Raw genomic sequence first — 20,546 nt, forward strand, 5'->3', positions numbered from 1 at the left:
TTGAGCAGGGGGTTGGACTAGATGACCTCCTGAGGTCCCTTCCAACCCTGGTATTCTATGATTCTATGATATTGAACAAAATCAGCCCCAGGACCAAGCCTTGGGGCACTCTGATTGATATTGGCTGCCAACTAGACATGGAGCCATTGATCACTATCCATTGAGCCCAACAATCTAGCCAGCTTTCTCTCCACCTTATAGTCCATTTGTGGCTCTTTACCTCCAATACTATAAATTAGTTTCATGGGCTATTGGAACACATTCCAGAAATAAGAAAGACAGAAAAATGTAGCAAAAAACTCCATAAATGCTTTGAAAAGTCTCTTTAAATATACATCAGAAGTTCAACCTCCTGGTACTCTTTCTCCTCAAACAGAAGACCTGATTCTGCTCTCATACCTATTTTACATCAGTTTAATTCCATGGACATAAGAATGGACATAAGGAGGAATGGCAGTGTGGATACCAGTCTAATACGTCATACTGGCTGTAGAATGACCGTGCCTAATCGGGTACAGAATGTGAGCGAAGCCAAACAGCATTTTGAGACGTTTGTACACCAATGCGAGGAGCCTAGGTAACAAAATGGAGGCACTAGAACTACTGGTGTAGGAAGTGAAACCAGATATTATAGGGATAACAGAAACATGGTGGAATAGTAGTCATGACTGGACTACAGCTATTGAAGGGTACGTGCTGTTTAGGGAAGACAGAAATAAAGGTAAAGGTGGTGGAGTAGCATTGTATATCAATGATGAGGTAGACTGTAAAGAAATAAGAAGCGATGGAATGGATAAGACAGAGTCCGTCTGGGCAAAAATCACATTGGGGAAGAAAACTACTAGAGCCTCCCCTGTGGTAGTGCTTTGGGTGTGCTATAGACCACTGGGATCTAATTTGGATATGGATAGAGCCCTCTTTAATGTTTTTAATGAAATAAATACTAATGGAAACTGCGTGATCATGGGAGTTCCCCAGATATAGACTGGAGGACGAGTGCTAGTAATAATAATAGGGCTCAGATTTTCCTAGATGCGATAGCTGATGGATTCCTTCATCAAGTAGTTGCTGAACCGACTAGAGGGGAATACCACTTTAGATTTTGTTTTGGTGAGTGTTGAGGACCTCATAGAAGAAATGGTGGTAGGGGACAACCTTGGTTCAAGTGATCATAAGCTAATTCAGTTCAAACTGAATGGAAGGATAAATAAAAATAAAACTGCGACTAGGGTTTTTGATTTCAAAAGGCCTGACTTTCAAAAATTAAGGAAATTAGTTAGGGATGTGGATTGGACTGAAGAACTTATGGATCTAAAGGCAGAGGAGGCCTGGAATTATTTTAAGTCAAAGCTGCAGAAGCTATCGGAAACCTGCATCCCAAGAAAGGGGAAAAAATTCATAGACAGGAGTTGTAGACCAAGCTGCATGAGCAAGCACCTCGGAGAGGTGATTAAGAAAAAGCAGAAAGCATACAGGGAGTGGAAGATGGGAGGGATCAGCAAGGAAAGCTACCTTATTGAGGCCAGAACATGTAGGGATAAAGTGAGACAGGCTAAAAGTCAAGTAGAGTTGGACCTTGCAAAGGGAATTAAAACCAATAGTAAAAGGTTCTATAGCCGTAATAAATAAGAAGAAAACAAACAAAGAAGAAGTGGGACTGCTAAACACTGAGGATGGAGTGGAGGGTAAGGATAATCTAGGCATGGCCCAATATCTAAACAAATACTTTGCCTCAGTCTTTAATAAGGCTAATGAGGATCTTAGGGATAATGGTAGCATGACAAATGCGAAGGAGGATATGGAGGTAGATATTACCATATCTGAGGTAGAAGCGAAACTCGAACAGCTTAATGGGACTAAATCGGGGGGGGGGCCCAGATAATCTTCATCCAAGAATATTAAAGGAATTGGCACATGAAATTGCAAGCCCAGTAGCAACAATTTTTAATGAATCTGTAAACTCTGGGGTTGTACCATATGACTTGAGAATTGCTAACATAGTTCCTATTTTTAAAAAAGGGGAAAAAAATGATCCGGGTAACTACAGGCCTGTTAGTTCGACATCTGTAGTATGCAAGGTCTTGGAAAAAATTTTGAAGGAGAAAGTAGTTAAGGACATTGAGGTCAATGGTAAATGGGACAAAATACAACATGGTTTTAGAAAAGGTAGATCGTGCCAAACCAACCTGATCTCCTTCTTTGAGAAAGTAACAGATTTTTTTAGACAAAGGAAACGCAGTGGATCTAATTTACCTAGATTTCAGTAAGGCGTTTGATACGGTGCCACATGGGGAATTATTAGTTAAATTGGAAAAGATGGGGATCAATATGAAAATTGAAAGGTGGATAAGGAATTGGTTAAAGGGGAGACTATAGCGGGTCATACTGAAAGGTGAACTGTCAGGCTGGAAGGAGGTTACTAGTGGAGTTCCTCAGGGATTGGTTTTGGGACCAATCTTATTTAATCTTTTTATTACTGACCTTGGCACAAAAAGTGGGAGTGGGCTAATAAAGTTTGCGGATGATACAAAGCTGGGAGGTATTGCCAATTTAGAGAAGGACCGGGATATCATACTGGAGGATCTGGATGACCTTGTAAACTGGAGTAATAGGATGAAATTTAATAGTGAGAAGTGTAAGGTCATGCATTTAGGGATTAATAACAAGAATTTTAGTTATAAGCTGGGAATGCATCAATTAGAAGTAACGGAGGAGGAGAAGGACCTTGGAGTATTGGTTGACCACAGGATGACTATGAGCTGCCAATGTGATATGGCCGTGAAAAAAACTAATGCTGTCTTGGGATGCATCAGGCAAGGTATTTCCAGTAGAGATAAGGAGGTGTTAGTACCGTTATACAAGGCACGGGTGAGAACTCATCTGGAATACTGTGTGCAGTTCTGGTCTCCCATGTTTAAGAAGGATAAATTCAAACTGGAACAGGTTCAGAGAAGGGCTACTAGGATGATCCGAGGAATGGAAAACCTGTCTTATGAAAGGAGACTCAAGGAGCTTGGCTTGTTTAGCCTAACCAAAAGAAGGTTGAGGAGAGATATGATTGCTCTCTATAAATATATCAGAGGGATAAATACCGGAGAGGGAGAGGAATTATTTAAGCTCAGTATCAATGTGGACACAAGAACAAATGGATATAAACTGGCCATCAGGAAGTTTAGACTTGAAATTAGACAAAGGTGTCTGGCCATCAGAGGAGTGAAGTTCTGGAAGCAGTGGGGGAAAAAGACCTAACTGGCTTTAAGATTAAATTCAACACATTTATGGAGGAGATGGTATGATGGGATAACATGATTTTGGCAATTAATTGATCTTTGGGCCTATTTACCATGAATAGTTAATGACCTGTGATAGGATGTTAGGTGGGGTGGGATCTGAGTTACTACAGAGAATTCTTTTCTGGGTATGTGGCTGGTGAATCTTGCCCACATGTTCAGGGTTCAGCTGATCGCCATATTTGGGGTCAGGAAGGAATTTTCCTCCAGGGCAGATTGGAAGAGGCCCTGGGGGGTTTTCGCCTTCCTCTGTAGCCTGGGGCACGGGTCACTTGCTGGAGGATTCTCTGCAACTTGAAGTCTTTAAACCATGATTTGAGGACTTCAGTAGCTCAGACATAGGTGAGAGGTTTATTGCGGGAGTGGGTGGGTGAGATTCTGTGGCCTGCATTGTGCAGGAGGTCAGACTAGATGATCATAATGGTCCCTTCTGACCTTAATATCTATGAGTCTATGAGACATCAATGAATTTACTCCTGACTTAAACAAGTGTAAGTGAGAGAAGAATCAGGCCCACAGATTTTAAAACACCACATAAACTCCAAAGAACCACATCATCCCTGATCCCTAAAAGGTGTGCAGGAGAGGGAAGGAGCTAAAGGCACAAAAAGCCCTCAACATTTGCACTCTGAAGACAATCACAGTCCTTGCTATATTTTTGTAAATATGTTTCCATGTCTCACCCTACTAAATTATTGTAGTTCATCACTATCTCAATGAGCTCTGTTTACTATGTTGATTTTATGGGCCAGATCCTCAACTGGTGTAAAATGATGTGTCCAAGTTATACTTAAAGATTTTGGGAGAGAGGGGGACTTCCATTACTGCTGAATCCATTCCAATCTCCCTATTTCCTATTAAAAGGCATGTTGAATTCCCAAAACAGAAAACCCACAACCATTGTTTTATGCAGAAAATATACCAAAATTGTACATTTTTCATTTCAGAGCAAATTTCACTTTCCATAAATATTTTCCCCCAAACTACAATGTAATTCCTTCAGCCAAGAGTTACTGCTTTTGGAATACAATGGGCCTGCTTCCTTCAGTCCAGTTCCTCACTTGCTAAGCTTTATGATCAGGAAAAGTAACATTCCATTTAATACAACTCGAGTGTGAAGAACATTTATTTCTTCTATATTCTGAGTGCTGCTCCTTGAAACGCAGAACAGACCCCTTGACTGAAATTTAAAGCAAGATAACTAAAGCTTTAAAAAACATGAACAAACAAAATTGCCTCTGTCTATTGAATTCTAAGATCTTGAAAGCTCCAGCGTTACAGCCTCTGATGGCATTCCTGTCTCAATAGGTTCTGCCTGTCACCTCACACATGTTCACCCCTGTTGGTGGGAGAATCTTTGCCGTGACAGCTCCCATCTGCAACAGTTTCCTGTGTCCCTCCACTTCATCAACTCTCCACCATTCACTTTTTCATTATTTACATGACTTCCTCTTCAAAAAAGCCTTTCTACATAAGAATGATGTGTCAGTTCATGGGGTATCAGCTCACAACACTGACACCATACCCACTTCTTCCCCCCAAATCCTGCCAACCAAAAAAAAAAGGGGCAGGGGGGGAATAAACTCTAAAATTAAGGTTCAAAATAAAAAAAAAAATAGCACCTCTAATCCAAACAGAACTGTGTCCTAAAAGAGGAAGACGTTCCAGAGACTCCTTGAAGTCCACTAAGGACTTTGCTATTGATTTTACATGGAAGGCACCTAGCTACTATGGTGATGGCAGCAGTATAAAACACATGAGATTTAAAAACAAAGACAAACCAATAACCATTTCTAGAAATATATTTTCATCCTTCCCTATACCTTTTAATTTCTCTTCTGCTATGATGTTATTTAACTCTTTAAACTATTCAATAATTACAGTGTTTTGAGATGCAATTTGTATGAAATTTGCAGTTGTATTGGATACTCTCCCTTCAGGGGATAAAGGCCATCAGATAGAAAACACACATGGAGCTGGCTAGAAGGTAGTACGGTAAATCCCGTTTATGTTTTTCTTTTTAAAAAGATCATGTATTTTTCCAAGTTTCTGTATTGGTATTTTGAGAGAGAGACAGAGAGAGAGAGAGAATGCATACTGTATCAAATAAAGTTTCTGTAAGCCAGTTGCTAGGTAACTGCTAATACTAGCAACAACAACAAATTGGGCTTGATTCAGGAAATTTTCAACAAAGTAGCTAGCCATGAGTAATGAGTCAATAGTAATAGTATTGTAATGAGTCAATTGTAATAGTAATAGTATAGTAATGAGTCAATATCCTTGACATGTCACAGTTCTTGTGGTTTATGTGGTACAGCAAGCTATGGACAATTCTGGTGTTTCATGCCCTTAAGCATTGGCGGTTTTACTTAGTAGTTGAACTGTGCTGATGCTGACTCACAGCTTTGAAAAGCTGTTTGGCTGGGGGCAGTGGGTGATGTTCAGCAATTCTCCCCCCCCCACACACACAAATGGAGGCAGGAACCTGTGCTGGAATATGTGGAAATTAAATAGTTTATTAATATGCCCCATTTAAATATATATTGAAATTCTAAAATGTTCCCAGATATTCATTAGACACAAGCAATCTCTGAGGTTTCACTGAGGCTGTCACTCTCCATAGTTTAGTTTGATTTGATCATGGACCACTCCCCCCCCCCCCTAAAAAAAAAAAGGCATCACTAATTTAAACTGAACCAAAATGTGAGAAAATATCTTCTAGTTACTGCCTTTCTCCCACGTTACTACCAGTATTTATAACATGATCATGCAGATTTCCTAATTTAGGGCCCAATCTTGTACACCCACAAAACTATTACTGAATTAAATGGGAGATAGATGGGTTAGAGCTGGAGGATCAGGACCACAGTAGGATCATAAGCTCTGGTTCTGAATTTGATAGTGCACATGCAAACTGCCTCGCTGACATGCTATCAGTTGCAGGACTGAGGACAAAGGTAGGACATTGATTGACCAGTAATTCAGTGCTGGATTTCCTTTCTGAGTCTACCACTGAGCTAAATGCCTTTCTGATTTAAAAAAAAAAAAAAAAAAAAAAGCTTTATCCATTGCATTACTTACCTGTAGGTTTCTAAGGGCATGCAACCCATTTTGCATAAAGGAGAGTTAATGTCTCTGCTGCAGAAGTGGAGAAGTAACTTTTATAAACACTTGTGACATTACACAGGCAGCAGTAAATAATTGATTCACTTGGAAGATTACTGGCTCTAGGAGCATGGTTAAGAGTCTCTCACTTTTGTGAGGTATTAAAAAACACAAGATACCAAAGATCTATTTTGTGCAGAGACACAAGAAGGATAAACAGTTCTATTGTCACATCAATTCAATTTACACAAAGGTGTATGTCAAAGGCTCTCTAAAGGTACACTTTATTATCTGCTCTACTCTTTGGATGTTTTCTACTGTGTTGCCATGATTTAGAAAGCCCCTGAAGGGCTTCTGTACTTCTGAAGAGGGTGTGCAATACAGTGTGTTGTCCAAAATAATTATCTGTAACCACCACCTTACCTGAGGCTATATGTCAGTCTGTGCTCACTAGGTACTCAGAGACTGCATCTAATTTGCACCTAAAGGCAGCTGCACGTGAATAATACTTACAGAAATGAAACAGGATTGAAGCCATAATGGAACTAATTTATTAGTTAAAAAGGAAATCAACCAAAGAAGCTGTAGCTCTTACTCTTAACAAATATAAGCTTTTCGTATCATATATCTTAGCAATTTTTTTGTTGTAGCATTCAGTAATGAATGTTCACAAAAACATTTGAAAAACATTATTTTAGTCATATATAAGCTTGGAAATGATTAGAAATGTATTGGGAAATGTTGGTAAACATTGATTTCACTGTACGCACACAAACCAACAAAAATATATATTTCCAGCAAAAATGAAAATGTACAGATAGGCAAAGAAAGCAAAAGGCTGGTTGAGAACTTAAGGAGTCCAAATGCAGTGATTTAGATTTTTGAATATGGCTTGTTACAAATGGACTAATAGTAAAAACAGGTATGATTTGTTGATTTAAGGATATTTACCCTGTATATTTTGACGTGATGTTAAAAATGTGTGTTAACAGCTTATTAAGCTTTTTGAATCTCCACATTGACTGTCATTACATAATTGTCTGACACCTCCCCGCCCGCAATTTCCTGCCACTGTGAAAATTTAAATCAATAAAAAAGCTTGAACATTAATATAGATATCATCTGTCAAAACTATAAAAACTGAACTCTGCCAAGCCCGGTCATGTATGTGACATGTTTTCTCTCCATATCAATAAGGAGGTGTTCTCTGTTCTCTAATCTTGTAAATCAGGAGTAACTGCTGGCAGAGTTACATCAGTGTAGGAATAATGTAATGCAGTGAAAAATCAGACCTTATCTTTCAAACCTCCTCCCACCACCCCCAAAATACACTAAGATGTAGGAACTGCCATGATATCTCTATCTGCCTTAAAAAGGAAATTTACCCCTCCACACACCCCATTTAAGACCTGATTGTGGGGCTGAAGTGGCCTTTACATGAGGTAGCAGGCTTTGCACTGGCCCTCTGCACTGGGATGAATATATCACCAGCTAAAAGACAGAGGAACAGATTGCCTCCACCCTTGCATGGGTGTGCAAGTGTGGGAGAAAGAAGTAAGGAAAGAATTGGAATCAGCACACAGCTGTGGCCCATGTGACATCCTCAGGTAGTTTTGGATGCAGCCCACATAACACATATGCGACCCACAATGCTAAATAGGTTGAGAACCACTGCTCTAGCACATAGGGAGAGCTCACATGTCAGGGCAGCGTGCTCCTCATTCTTGAGCCCACCCCCTCTGTGCAATGGCATGGAGGAAGGCCAGGTACATGCTCCAACTCCTTCACATTCCCTGTGGAGCAAATGGAGGAGCTCCTGTACTGTCCCATGTGCAAGGATGTGTGATTGTCCCTAGCCCTTCTGCGAAGCACACCGAAGGGAGAGAGATGGCACTTGTTGCAATACAGTGCCTCTCCAAACTCTTCCTGGCCTAAATGCCAAAGAGATGAGTACACTCTGACCCAAAGATGCAACTGGATGGACAAAAATGGAGCTGAGATACTCTGATAGTGTGGGGGTCTCTGGCTATGTTTCTGCTATGTTTACTGGCTTTTGAGTTTTTGCCCTAGGCAAATTGGGACATTTCCTATATTCCCAGCCTACAGTTATATACACATTAAGCACCACAAAAACATATTGCTATGCCTGGTATTTTGCTGTCCTATGGCCTATTTTGCCTGTCCAGTAGAGCTGGTCCTTCCTGGGAAATATTAGAATAGCATTTAAAAGAATCTGTACTGAAACTCGATGGCAGTGATAACACTTCTGTTCTCCTACTGTTCACTCTCATTTATTTAGACTGTAAGCTCTTTGGATCAGGGACTGTCTCTTACTAGGCACTTTTACAGGTGCTTAAAGCACTGCGACCCTCATCTCAGTTGGAGTCTCTAGGTACTACCACAACACACATACATAAATAACATGGTAACACCATTAATAACGCTCATATTTCTTAAATATTTTCAGATAATTATGTAAAGCTTGTAAAGTTAATTACATTAATGTAGTTCCAGTAATGCCATTGATTTCAATTATGCTGCTGTAAATGAGAGTAGAATTGAGCACAAAGTGCACAAGGAAATCCATAAAGTCAGGAGCTGGCATAAATTGTCAATCTGTTTAGAACATAAATAATCCAATGGGATTTATGAATTACAGGACAACATAACTTTAAAAGTATTGCTTACTAGTCGCAGAGTGCCATACACACACCTTTAAATCCACCCAGTTCTCATCCCTCCTCAAATATGACTTTGTTTAGTTAGTCTTCCCCCACTGACCTCCATCCAGCCTTCATTCCATTGTTCACATACTTTAATTTTGTTTAAAAAGAACAAATTAACAATGCTAACCTGATGTGGACATCACAGTACATATCGCTCACAATCTGTCCCTTCACCACATCTTCTTTCTTGGTATAAAATACTGCGGTGTGTTTAATTTCAATTGTAAGATCCTCATGACAGGGACCTGTAATTTTTTGTTTTGTCTGTAAAGCATCATATACCTCTTCATGGTGCTAACTATTGCACCATTAACTTTCTTCCCTTCAAATGCACAATTTACAACCAGCTGCTCCAAGAAGCAGTCATTTAAGGTGTCAAGAAACTTTATCACTGCATCCCGCCCTCAGGTGACATGTACCCAGTCAATATGGGGATCACTGAAATCCCCCATTATTATTATTGATTTTTTTATTTTAATAGCCTCTCTAATCTCCCTGAGCATTTCACAGTCACTATCACCATCCTGGTCAGATGATCAGTAATATAACCCTACTGCTATATTCTTATTATTAGAGCATGGAATTTCTATCCATAGAGATTCTATGGTACAGTTTGATTTATTTACGATTTTTACTTCCTTTGATTCTATGCTTTCTTTCACATATAATGCCACTCCCCCATCAGCCCAACCTGTTCCGTCCTTCTGATATATTTTGTACCCTGGTATTACTGTATCCCATTGATTATCCTCATTCCACCAAGTTTCTATGATGCCTATGATATTAATATCCTCATTTAATACAAGGTACTCTAGTTCACCCATTTTATTATTTAGACTTCTAGCACTGGTATATAAACACTTAAAAAACTTGTCTCCTTTTAGCTGTGTGCCATTACACGATGTAATTGAATGGGACTTTTTTTTATTTGATTGTTTCTGATCAGACTCTGCCTGTATTTTACCATTTTCCATCCTCTCATCCTCACTAGGACATAGAGATTCTTGATTAATAGATCCTCCCCAAGGGATGTCTGTCCATACCACGTGCTCCTCCGCATCTGTTGGCTTTCCCCCAGCCCTTAGTTTAAAAACTGCTCTACGACCTTTTTCATTTTAAGTGCCAGCAATCTAGTTCCATTTAGGTTTAGGTGGAGCCCATCCTTCCTGTATAGGCTCCCCCTTTCCCAAAAGTTTGCCAGTTCCTAATAAATCTAAACCCCTCCTCCCTACACCATCGTCTCATCCACGAATTGAGACTCTGCAATTCTGCCTGACTAACTGGCCCTGCACGTGGAACTGGAAGCATCTCAGAGAATGCTACCATGGAGGTCCTGGACTTCAGTCTCTTACCTAGCAGCCTAAATTTGGCCTCCAGGACCTCTTTCCTATCCTTCCTTATGTCACTGGTACCTACATGTACCCCAACCATTGGCTCCTCCCCAGCACTGCACATAAGTCTATCTAGATGTCTCGAGAGATCCGCAACCTTGGCACCAGGCAGGCAAGTTACCATGCAGTTCTCCTGGTCATCGCAAACCCAGCTATCTATATTTCTAATGATCAAATCGTCCATTACTAATACCTGTCTCTTTCTAATAGCTGGAGTTCCCTCCCCACTTCATAATGAATGAAGAGGACAGGTCACTGATTTAGAGTGATGTGGATTGCTTGGTAAAATGGGTACAAGCAAACAATGTGTGTTTTAATATGTCTAAATGTAAATGTATACATCTAAAAAGAAAGCCATAGTTGTAGGATGGGGGGGCTATCCCGGGAATCAGAGACTCTGAAAAAGATTTCGTGGTTGTGGTGGATAATCAGCTGACCGTGAGCTCCAAATATGATGCTGTGGCCAAAAGAGCTACTGCGATCCTGGGATGCATAAATAGGGGTATCTTGAGTAGGAGCAGAGAGGTTATTTTTTACATTTGGCACTGGTGCGACTGCTGCTGGAATACTCTGGTCAGTTCTGGTGCCCACGATTCAAGAAAAATGTTGATAAATTAGAGATGGTTCAGAAAAGAGCCACAAGAATGATTAGAAAACCTGCCTTATAGTGACAGAGGCAAGAAGCTCAATCTTTTTAGCTTAACAAAAAGAAAGCTAAGGGGTGACTTGATTGCAGGCTATAAGTATCTACATGGGGAACAAATATTTAATAACGGGTCTTCAATCTAGCAGAGAAAGGTATAACATGATCCAGTGGCTAGAAATTGAAGCTAGACAAATTCAGATTGGAAATAAGTTGTACCATTTTTGACAGTGAGGGTAATTAACCATTGGAACAATTTACCAAGAGTTATGGTGGATTCTCCACCACTGGAAATTTTTAAATTGAGATTGGGTGTTTTTATATAAAATATGCTCTTTGAATTATACTGGTGAAGTTCTATGGCCTGTGTTATATAGGTGGCCAAAATAGATGGCCACAATGATCCCTTCTGGCCTTGGAATCTATACATCAATGAATCCTTTTTCTTCCCATCTTATCCACCTTGGCTTTCCTGATAACATCTTCCTTTTTCTCCTGCTACCCTTCTGGATGCTTATACAACATCTCTTTGGGTGGATCCTCCTCCTCTGAATTCAAATCCTATGCTTCTTCCTGTAAAGATTTTCTGGGTAGTATGTGTTTCTTTCCACCCTGCTAGTAATTTCATTTCGGCCACTATCTCTAATCTTGATTATTGTAACCCTCTCTTTGCCACCAATTTTCTTCCCTCCAGTCAATGAAAAATATTGTCCCCCCAAATTCCACTTTCTCTATCATATCAAATTTAAGCTTCATGTGATGGCCTAGAAAACCATACATATCTTTGCCCTGCTCAAACTCATATCTTAGCCAAACTCATATCTTACATTCTCACCCCGTTCCTGTCCCCTCCACTCCACCAATGATGTCAACCTTGTTGCTCTGCTTATCCACTTGCCTACAAACATTTCCACACAATCTTGCATGTTGAGGAACATGATTAAGTGATTGGGTTTCCTGCTATTGCAGGAAGCTGGACTCAATGACTCAAAAGGTCCTTTCCACTCCTATAACCTATGGCACCTCCTATTCATGGAATGTCCTTCCTGACATGGTCCTCAAGGCTACTATTGCCTCCATATTCAAATGGCTCCAAGAGACCCACTTCTAATGACACATACAAGAAATTAACTGTCAAATTATGGTTAGATTGTGATGACTGAAATTATGTACAATCTAAAAACCCCATCATGCTATTAATACATTTTATTATATAGAATGGAGCTTGGCCAATATATTTTTTCTACGTCCCTTTCACCTGCCCTTTGTCCATCTTCCAGACTCTGCTCTCTTCAGCACAGGAAACTTACCTTCTTATGAGAGTGCCCAGCACAGAAGGGACATTACCAGAAACAGACAAAAAGCAGAAGCAGCAATGATGGCAGTGATATTAGACCATTGACTAGGTACCATTTCAAAAAAAAATCTCTGTGTATGGGTAGATAGGTAAGGAGCTGCATGCAATGCACTGATTGCATTCCTTACGTACTGCACAAATATTACAGATTCAAGATCCAGACTCTAAACTGCCACCCCACTGTATCCCAAAGAGGTTTCGTAGCTAAGCACCCATGGCAACAAACTTCTACTTACTACAAGCCCATGGCTTTTTGTCATGCTTTATTTGCATACAACCATCTGACCCTCTTTCTTCTCTTCTTTTCTCTCATCTTTTTCATATAAAATAAACAAAAAAATCAAATTGGATTTTATATCAGCTGTTTCCCTTACTTCTTTTGGAGACTACATATAAAGTTGCTGCAAACCAGTTCCTCTATACAGTAGCTGCCAATAATCACCTCATAAAAGGTCAGTTCTACAAATATTCAGCAAACTAGCTACCAAAGGCTTAAGAAATTTGTGATGAATTAGTCATCCTGACAACTAACCATTCTCCACAGTATCTTACAACTACTCCAAGCTTATGTGTTGCAGCAGGCTACAGATAATTTCTGCTGAATCAGGCCATTGGTGGTTTCATTTACTTGGGTGTTATTTAATTGTCACTCTTTTAAAGTAGTTTATAGCTTTTAAAACATCTTTCAAGTGCTAAGAGAAATGTCTTATGTTTTGTGTCAACAGCTAAGAAGCACTGAGATTTCACACCAAATTAGCAGGAATGCACAAAGGATACATGCAAAAAGAAAAGGAGTACTTGTGGCACCTTAGAGACTAACAGATTTATTTGAGCATAAGCTTTCCTGAGCCAAAGCTCACTTCGTAGACTACTAAAAGTAGGCAAAGTTAAGTCAAAGTTAGCCAATAATCACTGTAGCTAACCTTGACATTTTTCCTAGCCTAGATATACTCACTGTGGATTCAGCAAAACAACTATGAACTTCTAACCAAAATATCCTGTCATATTATCCAGTTTTCCCAGACTTCTCACAAACTGCATGGCTGAATGCTGTAAGTGATTTTTATTGAGAGGCATTTTACCTAAAAGCAGTTAACTTTGACAGATGGAGAACAGCTTCCATGAGAAAAATCAAGACTCTATATAAGAATATGTAAAAACACAAGCAAATAAAAATCTATTTCTGTTTAGATTCAGTTCAAAGGGGCCAAATTCTTTTTTTTAATTCCAGATAAGCAAGTGCAGGACCAACTGATGCTACGTGGAATTGCGCACCTCTGCATAAGGTGCCTAAATTTTCAATATAACGTCCCTCTAGACACGTGACTTGGCACCATTTAAACAATTAACATAGCTCATCCTCTTGCTTCTGCTATCTAAGATCTGATATGCTACCAAAGTATGAACTGGGCACAGCTTTAGAATCAGTCTGATAAATGCAGTTTCTGTGCATGTGTGAAGACTTAGTTGTGAAAGTCAAATATCAAAACCATTTCTTGATATTTAACAGCCCAAAATGTATCCTGTGTGGCTGTTGCCAGCCTAGAAGCAGCAAATATACACAGATGGTATGATTCTGGTCCTGGGATTCAGTGCTGCATGTTCCCAACCTGGTTCCTGGAAAAAAGGAGGACCTTCCATAGATATAATGCATGGGTAGGGCTCCTGGCAATTTCAAGAGGCATAGCCATGTGAAAAGTTGGGAGGGACAGCTGGGGAAAAGCTGCTCTGTTCGGCATGCTTCCCTAGGAAGTCTCACCTTCTTTCATGCAGCATTAAGTTCTGACCTGTGAAACCTATTGTTTCGGGGCCTGGCTGCAGGAAAAGCGTGCACAGCCACTATGCTGTCCATCCATGGGGGGGTGAGAGTGAGCTGGAAATCATTTCAAAGGGCCCTTATGGAGGAATTAGTTGTCCAGGCAGATACACCGGATCTGCTGGATTGGGTACATGATATCCCACTGGTCCACTTGTATATGTGCTCACACACTGCGTCCCCTACACACACATTGTTCTGCAAATTATAACACTGTATAACATGTTATATTTACGAATCTTGGGCCTGATCCTGAAAACATGTGTAATTTTGCTTGCATGCATAATCCTACTGACTTCAACAGGATGACTCTGTTTCAAGTTAAGCATGTGCATAACTGTGGCAAGATTGAGGCCTTTTGAATTATTTAGTTATTAATTGGAATGTAACAACTATAAATATTGAGGAAAAAAAGTATTTAACCACACAGTACTTAATAGCATTCAACGGCCATTTCATTAAACCTAGCTGACATTTAAAAAACACTTTCCCCAGTTCCGTTTCCTAGAGCTATGACTGAAACAAACAAAGAAACAACCAAAACCAACATTCAGCACCGAAGATAGTTAATAAACAGGGGAAAGAGAAGAGAAATTAATACAACCAAACAATTTCTGCCATTAAAAATAGCCTATAAACACTTACCGAGTGGTTGTCCTGCAATGATCCTGGCATTCTCTCCTGCCACTGCAGCCCTTGCGTGCCTCTCACTCATATACTGTACAAATGCATAACCTTTGTGCACTGAGCAGCCAACTATTTTTCCGTACTTTGCAAAGATTGCCTCTATGTCACCTTTTTTGACAATGGCTGTGTTCAGATTGCCAATGAAGACTCTGGAGTTGATTGACTTAGGGTCATTCTTATTGGTGACATTGCTGGTCTGTGTTTTGCCGGTCATGGTTGGCTCACTTAGCTTTAACCCTTAAACAAAGAAGAGAAAGAAAACAGTTACCACTGGCTTCAGATTTCAGAGGAACAGCCGTGTTAGTCTGTATTCGCAAAAAGAAAAGGAGTACTTGTGGCACCTTAGAGACTAACCAATTTATTTGAGCATGAGCTTTCGTGAGCTACAGCTCACTTCATCAGATGTTTACCGTGGAAACTGCAGCAGACTTTATATACACACAGAGAATATGAAACAATACCTCCTCCCACCCCACTGTCCTGCTGGTAATAGCTTATCTAAAGTGATCATCAGGTGGGCCATTTCCAGCACAAATCCAGGTTTTCTCACCCTCCACCCCCCCACACAAATTCACTCTCCTGCTGGTGCTAGCCCATCCAAAGTGACAATTCTTTACATAATCAAGTCGGGCTATTTCCTGCATAGATCAAGGTTTTCTCACATCCCCCCCACCCCCATACACACACAAACTCACTCTCCTGCTGGTAATAGCTCATCTAAACTGACCACTCTCCAAGTTTAAATCCAAGTTAAACCAGAACATCGGGGGGAGGGGGGGTTAGGAAAAAACAAGAGGAAACAGGCTACCTTGCATAATGACTTAGCCACTCCCAGTCTCTATTTAAGCCTAAATTAATAGTATCCAATTTGCAAATGAATTCCAATTCAGCAGTTTCTCGCTGGAGTCTGGATTTGAAGTTTTTTTGTTTTAAGATAGCGACCTTCATGTCTGTGATTGCGTGACCAGAGAGATTGAAGTGTTCTCCGACTGGTTTATGAATGTTATAATTCTTGACATCTGATTTGTGTCCATTTATTCTTTTACGTAGAGACTGTCCAGTTTGACCAATGTACATGGCAGAGGGGCATTGCTGGCACATGATGGCATATATCACATTGGTGGATGTGCAGGTGAACGAGCCTCTGATAGTGTGGCTGATGTTATTAGGCCCTGTGATGGTGTCCCCTGAATAGATATGTGGGCACAATTGGCAACGGGCTTTGTTGCAAGGATAAGTTCCTGGGTTAGTGGTTCTGTTGTGTGGTATGTGGTTGTTGGTGAGTATTTGCTTCAGGTTGCGGGGCTGTCTGTAGGCAAGGACTGGCCTTGGGGTGGGAGGAGGTATTGTTTCATATTCTCTGTGTGTATATAAAGTCTGCTGCAGTTTCCACGGTAAACATCTGATGAAGTGAGCTGTAGCTCACGAAAGCTCATGCTCAAATAAATTGGTTAGTCTCTAAGGTGCCACAAGTACTCCTTTTCTTTTTACTGGCTTCAGAGAGTTTCTCAGTGATAATAACTCACTTAGGCTAAATCCAAATTCATCAGTATTCTGTTTTCTAAAAATGAGTAGCAATAAAACTGGCACTGTGAGTTTTTAAATATTATCAAGAAGTCAGTTTTTAATCTTTCATTTTTATGGATTTAAATATATCCATAAATCTGGTAATCTAATGTTCTGATGTTCATCAGTGGGCTCTACTGCAGACAGTTGTGGATTTGGGCTTTGAAATTCAGCATTGACTTGTTAAATACCTAACTATCTAGAGCTGCAAAGAAAGAGAATGAACCATTATCTTGTGTTAATGAAATGAACATTCAAGGCTAGGTAGAGAACAAACTCTAACAATGAAAGACTTCTCTGCCTTTGTTTGGTAAGTGTCAGCCAGTCACCATTAAATACCCCATTGAATACCATTGACCATTGTGAGGAGCACAGAGTAGGCTATTTACAGTTCATACAGTTTCTTACCATAATCGATATGTTTTATTAGAAACTAACAATTTTCTCCCATTAGAAATATCGCAGGACAAAAAAAAATGCAGAGAAAGTACAAATGGCTAATTCACCTAGAATGACAAAGTATGAAAACAGATCATCTTTATGGAATAAAAATAGTGGTTTTTTTTTTCTGAAGAGGCAATAAACCAAATTCAGCCTTGGTATAATGTTACTGGAATCAGTAGAGTTACACTAGGGAAAGATTTGGCTTCAGATTGTAGATTTATGCCCTTATTTTTACAAATCACATAGCTTGGTGGAGCAGCATCAATATATTGCATGCTCTGTCTACTCCCATGAAAACAGCAGCTGCAACTTCCTGTGCTCATGCAGCCCTATGCTTATAAATAAGATCCACCTAACTTTGATAGGTTTCAGAGTAGCAGCCGTCTTAGTCTGTATCCGCAAAAAGAACAGGAGGACTTGTGGCACCTTGGAGACTAACCAATTTATTTGAGCATAAGCTTTCGTGAGCTACAGCTCACTTCATCGGATGCATTCAGTGGAAAATACAGTGAGGAGATTTATATACACACAGAACATGAAAAAATGGCGGGGGGGAGAGACCTTTTGTAGTGATAATCAAGGAGAGGCCCAACAAAGAAAATAACAGCACACCACTAGCTATCACCTTCAGCCCCCAACTAAAACCTCTCCAACGCAGCATCAAGGATCTACAACCTATCCTGAAGGACGACCCATCACTCTCACAAATCTTGGGAGACAGGCCAGTCCTTGCCTACAGACAGCCCCCCAACCTGAAGCAAATACTCACCAGCCACCACACAACAGAACCACTAACCCAGGAACCTATCCTTGCAACAAAGCCCGTTGCCAACTGTGTCCGCATATCTATTCAGGGGACGCCATCATAGGGCCTAATCACATCAGCCACCTTATCAGAGGCTCGTTCACCTATACATCTACCAATGTGATATATGCCATCATGTGCCAGCAATGCCCCTCTGCTATGTACATTGGTCAAACTGGACAGTCTCTATTTAAAAGAATAAATGGACGCAAATCAGATGTCAAGAATTATAACATTCATAAACCAGTCGGAGAACACTTCAATCTCTCTGGTCACTCAATTACAGACCTAAAGGTTGGAACATTACAACAAAAAGACTCAAAAACAGACTCCAACCAGAGACTGCTGAATTGGAATTAATTTGCAAACTGGATACAATTAACTTAGGCTTGAATAGAGCCTGGGAGTGGATGGGTCATTACACAAAGTAAAACTATTTCCCCATGTTTATTTTCCCCACCCCGCACTGTTCCTCAGACGTTCCTGTTAACTGCTGGAAATGGCCCACCTTGATTATCACTACAAAAGGTTTTCCCCCCCCTTCGCCCCCCCGCTCTCCTGCTGGTAATAGCTCATCTTAAGTGATCACTCTCCTTACAGTGTGTATGATAACACCCATTTTTTCATGTTCTGTGTGTATATAAATCTCCTCACTGTATTTTCCACTGAATGCATCCGATGAAGTGAGCTGTAGCTCACGAAAGCTTATGCTCAAATAAATTGGTTAGTCTCTAAGGTGCCACAAATACTCCTTTTCTTTTTGCTAACTTTGATAATATTTCATAACCAAGAAGCTAATAAGTATAATATGCAAATCATACATGCCTAAAGCTTCCTTTCCTTGCATTTACACCTGCTATCACTTAAGTGGAGGTAGAATGAGTATTCCATATGGCTGCTGGCATTTCTCCAGCTACACTAAGCAATAAACGGTCAAAAACATCCATATACATTAAACAACAATTTTAATAAATATGAGGTCATTCATATAGTAATTAAGTATATACCATCTCTTACAACTACTTTGTTATTGCTCTGTTTTAATTTAGTCATATTTTAGTTGAGATCATATCACAATAGCAGCTCAAGCAAGACATAATGTGAGAAGGCAGTCCAATTAAAAACTGCTTACAATTAAAGCACTGGTTTCAGAGTAGCAGCCGTGTTAGTCTGTATTTGCAAAAAGAATGAGGAGTACTTGTGACACCTTAGAGACTAACACATTTATTTGAGCATAAGCTTTCATGAGCTACACGAAAGCTTATGCTCAAATACATTTGTTAGTCTCTAAGGTGCCACAAGTACTCCTTTTCTTTTTAGTTAAAGCACAGTTCGTTTCTCAAGACCTCCATTCTGGACTCCTAAAGACTGACAGTAACTAGCACAAGTATAATTTTTTTGAATCAATAGCTACCACATATTAAGAGCTAGAAGAAAGGAAACCATTGTTACTGAACTCAGTACAATTCCTTGGGCACAAAAATGTCCTCATCAAAAGAACCATTACCACGACTAGCACTATTTTTGGCACTCTTAGAAGAAACTGATTCAGTCCCACATACCAGATGTTGGCTTCAAGGGCCAGAAGGGACCATTCCAAGGCCAGAAGGGACCATTGTGATTATCTAGTCTGACATCTTGCATTACAGATGCCATAGAATTCCCCGCCCCCTTCCAAAATAATCCCTAGAGTATATCTTTTGGAAGAACATCCAATCTTGATTTAAAAATTACCACTCATGGAGAATCTACCACAACCCTTGGTAAATTGTTCCACAGGTTAATTACCTTCATGGTGCGATCATGGTTGAGGCATGCTAGCAAGCTTGAGCTTTCAAAGCCAAGGAAAACCAAGTACTTGATTTATCAAAAGAACACACACACACAATATAGGCAATTAGTCGGGCAACTTTCACCAGCAATAAACTTACTTAATAATACAACATTCAAAGAATTTATAATTAGACAAAAGACTATTATTTATTATAACAACATCAATTCCAAATGGATCCTTGCCTGAAGGCACACAAACAGAACACACAACTTTCAGCCTACAAAAGCCAATGAAGTAGCCTTCACCAAAGAAGCCTCCGCTTCATTGTATGCAAGATTCGCACCAAAGTAACCACCCTTCCCTCCACACTGCAGCATCCAAACCCAGCAATCCAAGTTGGAGTGGTGGTATGGAATGGTGGCTAGGTAGGATCAGCTAAGAGATCTGTGATAACCCCATTAAGTTTGCAGTAACTAACTACAATGGTTTTAGTAAAGCCACTTGGAGGCAGTATGGCCCAATGGATAGGGTAATGGCCTGCCTCCTCTCCTAATTTACTGTGTGAACTTCGACAGTCACTTCATCTCTCTATGACTCTGGTTTCCCTTTCATACTTTGTCTCTTTAGATTATAAGCTTTTCAGAGCAGGACCTGTTTCTCATTATGTTTATACAGCACATAGTACAGTGGTGTATGTTCTGGGTTGAGGTCTCTAGGCACTTCCATCACATAAATAAATAATAAACTGGCAGTAAAAAGGATAAAAATTAAAAGAAAACAGAAGTTAAGTTATGGCTATAGCCATTAAAAATATATTATGTTCTAACTCCCCCATGTTGTTTCACCATTTGACATGGGAGTTTTGGAGCATTCATTTGTTATTTGATTTTTAAAAAATCCTTTTTCATTTTTACACTCAATTTTGCTCTGCAATAGTTTAAA

General features: G+C 39.9%; 1 protein-coding gene across 15 annotated transcripts in view; it reads right to left on the bottom strand.

Annotated features, from left to right (window-relative positions):
• Window positions 1–20,546, bottom strand: part of RALYL (RALY RNA binding protein like) — a 643,381-nt gene that overhangs the window by 323,645 nt on the left and 299,190 nt on the right. For all 15 annotated transcript variants that reach the window (XM_048841084.2, XM_048841083.2, XM_048841088.2 and 12 more), the window contains one exon: window positions 14,974–15,252. In XM_048841084.2, coding sequence (XP_048697041.1) covers window positions 14,974–15,229 — 256 coding nt within the window. In that variant the 5' untranslated portion in view covers window positions 15,230–15,252. Of the gene's footprint in view, window positions 1–14,973; window positions 15,253–20,546 lie in introns of those variants that run through there.

This window comes from Caretta caretta, chromosome 2, assembly GCF_965140235.1.
Source record: "Caretta caretta isolate rCarCar2 chromosome 2, rCarCar1.hap1, whole genome shotgun sequence".
In the NCBI taxonomy this organism is placed as follows: domain Eukaryota; kingdom Metazoa; phylum Chordata; order Testudines; family Cheloniidae; genus Caretta; species Caretta caretta.